General features: G+C 50.3%; 1 protein-coding gene across 1 annotated transcript; it reads left to right on the forward strand.

The window, feature by feature from the left end:
• The first annotated feature begins 1,917 nt into the window (after positions 1 to 1,917).
• Positions 1,918 to 3,247, forward strand: APOA2 (apolipoprotein A2). Its single transcript, XM_082832768.1, has 4 exons — positions 1,918 to 1,995; positions 2,151 to 2,226; positions 2,496 to 2,628; positions 3,013 to 3,247. Exons 2-4 carry the CDS (start codon positions 2,175 to 2,177, stop codon positions 3,137 to 3,139), a joined length of 312 nt encoding a protein of 103 aa, XP_082688894.1. The 5' UTR covers positions 1,918 to 1,995; positions 2,151 to 2,174; the 3' UTR covers positions 3,140 to 3,247.
• Positions 3,248 to 4,383: the final 1,136 nt, after the last annotated feature.

Here is a 4,383-nt window from a genome sequence, read left to right on the forward strand (position 1 = left end):
GTCTCATACCATCATGCTGCCCCTTTCCCCCAGGCACACCCCGGTCATCTTGATGGGGGCAGCCATCTTGAATGATGGCAGAACTGCGGCTTCACGTTGCATTCCCAGCGTAGTCATGAACACCATCTTGGAACCGGGCGAAAAAAAAAGGTTTCAGAGACCCAACCCTCCCTTGATTGGGCTCCGCCCAATCGATTAAAAAAAAACAAAAAAAGGCTGCCTGGCCGCTGAGCATGGGCCAGTGGGAGAGGAGGACGCAAAGGAGTGGCAGACCTCTCATCATGAGAGCTCCAACCCGGCACTGCAGAGACAGACGGGACTTGCTGGTAGCTGCTCAGACTTACTCAAGTAGATAGCCTTAGATCGCCCTGCCTTTCCAAGGTCGGGGAAAACCTCTGAGCGTGCAAGACACTAGAGGGAGCATCTTGGAGCTTGAGCCACTGAAGTTCCCTCCACCATATAGCCTGGAGACGCGTTTTGTGAAGGGTGGCGGAGGGAACGACTGTGAAAACTTCTTTCGAACACCGCTTCGGAACACCCCTAGGCGCCCCCCCACCCTCCCAGGCCCTGGGGACTCCCCCTCACAGTCCTGAACAGTACACAGTACACCTCCAAATGAGTTCGACGCACAGGTACAGCTCTCCGTAGGCAAATGGACCTACACTTCCCTCCTGGAGGTCTGCACCTCTCAAAGTTGGCGCTCTTGTCCTCTTGGTAGAATGGGAATGGGTGTGAGAATTTGGGGTAGAGGAACAGGGGCTGCAGCCTTAATTCTAGCAGAACTATTCCCTGAAACAATTGACCCCTGAAGTTAATCCTTCCTTCCCTGGTTCCTTAGGCAGAGTTGGCAAATAAAATCGAGGAATATGGACTCCTGCCCTCAATGCGCTCCACTCCAAAGCTACAGGCAAGTCAATGGAGTGCCCTTCAAGAACTAAGTGCTCCACAGGGGAATAGTTGAAGATAGAATAAGATTTCTTAGGCTCTCCCCACTAGCTCTCACATCACCACTCCCACCTCCCAGGAATGCTCTCCGTATACTTTGAGGGCAAAAGGATGAAAGATACAGATACTTCTGATATCTATTTAGCTGGTTTCACCCAGATACCTTGGGCCTGGGGAATGCACCTCTGCCTTCCCTCACAGTCAGGGCTGGGACAAGGGTCAGGGCCTTGGTCAGAGGGCTGCTTTGGCTCCTGCTGACTCATATTGGCTGACCACTGCCTGGAACCGGTAAGGTGATCAAATGCCCAGAGACCTTCAACCTTTATCCTTGGTAGAAGCCTCTCATTCACCTCTTTTCCCGCCAGAGCGCTCCAATTCAGGGGGAGGGCAGCGGACGCTTTCTGAATTTGTTTTATTGGGGGTGGGCTGTGCTCACGGATCGGCTCCAGTGTTTTCTCTCCCATCTCATTCATTACACATTAACTCAAAAAGGTACAGAGTCAATCACACCTGGCCTCTGGCCCTAACCTTTATTGTCCTAACCTGCATTCCCCTCACCCCATCTCTGATTTTATGTCCTTTCTTCTGTTCCCCAGTACCTCGCTACCAAGTTGCAGTGATGGGGGATAGGGTTGGGAGATGAAATATACCCATAATGGGACAAAGATACCAGGGGCTGAGGGCTTGATATGTCAGAGCTTTCCAGAGAAAAAAAAACCTAGGAATCCTGCTTCCTGGAGCATTCAAATCCAAGGACTACTGGGCCCAGGCCCCAAAGGAATGGATCCTGAATAAGCCTAAAGTGTACCCCTTTGGCATCCATTAAGGCCTGCACCCCCTGCCTCCTACCCCGTCACCATGAGTCCCCTACGTGCTGTCCTCTCCTCCCCCCCATTTCTCTAACTTGTTTACTCCAGTATAGCTCCTGCCCCACTGGACTCCTCCAAAGTACTTGTCACCTGACAGGGGGGTGGGGAAGCATACAGATATATAGCCCCTGCCTCCCTAGCCAGGCCAGGCATAGACGGCAAGGACAGCAACGCTGACTAGGTAAAGTAAGGGAGTAAGAGGTGTGGGCAGCATCCAAAGATTTAACTGTAGAAAGGGAGGGAACCAGGTTGGCGTGGACATGTAGGTAGGGGTCTCTGGGGAGGGGCTGAAGCCCATTCGCTTCAGTGACCTTCCCTGCCCTCACCTGTTCGCAGGCCAATTTCCCTTCCATTAACACCATGAAGCTGCTTCCAATGACTGTGTTGCTCCTTACCGTCTGTAGCCTTGAAGGTGGGTGTGTTATGAAGAGGGGTCCCAAGGAGGAAAAGGTGCTTGGGTCCTAGCTGCCCATCTGTCTGTTCTCCTAGGCCCAGGTCTGGCAACCAGAGAGCTTAAAAGAAAAATCATTCCCTCTCTAAAGTCCAGAAAAGTGCATCCAAAGACCTGGAGCTGGATACCTGTTTGGGGAGAGAGCTGAGAGCTGAGGCTGAATACTGGCAGAGATGTGGGACTCATTGTTGGGGACTCAGCTGAGGATGTGTGTGTGTGTGTGTGTGCAGGGGCTTTGGTTCGGAGACAGGCAGAGCTGCCGAATCTGCAGAGCCTGTTCTATCAGTACTTCCAGACTGCGACCGACTACGGCAAAGACCTGCTGGAGAAGGCCAAGGGCTCAGAGCTTCCAAACCAGGCCAAGTAAGTCTCAACAAAGGGGGTTCATGGACCAGGGGGCTATGGAGAGAAAGAGGGGAAGCTGGGAGGTCCTACAGAAGACTGAGCTAAGGGGTGGGGGTTAGGGAGGATGAGGTTTAAATTGTAGAGAAAATTCCTTCATCACCCCACAGATCCCATGGACCTCTTGGACAGACAGGGGTAGCGGGAACTGGGCTTTGAATTTCTATCTGTATGGTCTGTTCTATCTCTATCTCTGCCCAGCGGAGGGCTTGCCTCTCCCCCTAGGAGCTTTGCCATGCCAGGATAGACCAGGCACTAGGGTTTGGGGACTTGGGTCTCACCTCCCACTACCAAGAAGGCCCCTACCAGTCCCTCATCCTGACTTCTAATCCCTCACATATCCAGGGCCTACTTTGAGAAGGCACAGGAGCAGCTGACGCCCCTCATCAAGAAGGCTGGAACTGATCTGATTAACTTCTTGGACAGTATTTTGGACCTCAAAACACCGCCTGTTGCCAAGTGCATTGCCTAGACTGTTGTCTTCCATCCCCAGCTGGCCCCTGGAACACCCACTGGCCAGGCCTAGAGCTCCTCTTCCTACCTACTCCTTGTTTTCTACGATAAATATTGAAGGAATCAAGTTGTGAGCCTGGTATGTTTTGGGGACTGGGAAAAGTAGGGGTAGTGGAGGAAGAGGAGGAGGGAGAACAAAGAGAAATCTGCTTCTTACAGGAGAGGGGTTTTGGTGTGAAGGAGTGGAGAAAGGGTTGAAGAGACCAGTGATGGAAATGACAGAGTAGGGGTGCCTGTGACTCTTCTCCAAACCCCAGGGATTTTTCTACAGGCCTGGGAATGGCCCTGCAGGAGAAACTAAAGAGACTTTGCCGTGGACATGGTACCTTGAAAGGCATGAAAAGATTCATGAACTGAATCCCTAGACTCCTGAAGGTCACGGGAAATGAGAGCACCCTTCAGAATTTCCTCTGTCATACTATGAAGAGGAGAAATCTTCCCCAAAATGAGCCCAAAGGTGTCACCCAAGGCCCCTCCCTTCCCTTCTGAGCCAGGGGAACACTGTGCTTCCCCCCATCCTTCAATAAAAGACTCCTCTCCCTGAAGGGGCTCTAATCCTTCCATTTGAAACCTCTCACCTAGACCCCCTGTCTGGGAACACCCATTCCAAGCCTGTCCCCCACTATTACCTGGGTGCTATTCATGGAACTGGCCCAAGTTGTGGTAGCCGTCTTAGAGCCTGGAGCTAGCAGACGTGGTAGCCAGTTAAAGGCCTAACAGGTCTCCAACTTGATGGACATGTGGGACTTGAGAAATTTTGGTAGCTGTGATACCTGGATTAAATCAAAATGGAATGGAGGTCAGGCTGGACTGATGAAGGAGACTCACAATCCCAAAATGGGAAAATGGGCGTTTTCCAATAAAAGTTTACTTCCACTTTATATTTAAAATAGTTACTTCTCTACCCTGACTCATTCGTCATATCTCATCTGAAATCACCTTTTCCCCAGACACCAGAGATAGCTCCAATTTCTTCTGTATATATATGTATATATATATTTTTTTTAATTTTTATTTTATATTGGAGTTTTGTTGATTAACAGTGTTGTGTTTCAGGTGTACAGCAGAGCGATTCAGTTATACATATACATGTATCTGTTCTATTTCAAATTCTTTTCCCATTTAGGTTATTACAGAGTATTGAACAGAGTTCCCTGTGCTATACAGTAGGTCCTTGTTGGTTATCTATTTTAACTATAGCAG

The sequence above is a fragment of the Leucopleurus acutus genome (assembly GCF_964270905.1).
Source record: "Leucopleurus acutus genome assembly, chromosome: 2".
Taxonomy (NCBI): Eukaryota; Metazoa; Chordata; class Mammalia; order Artiodactyla; family Delphinidae; genus Leucopleurus; species Leucopleurus acutus.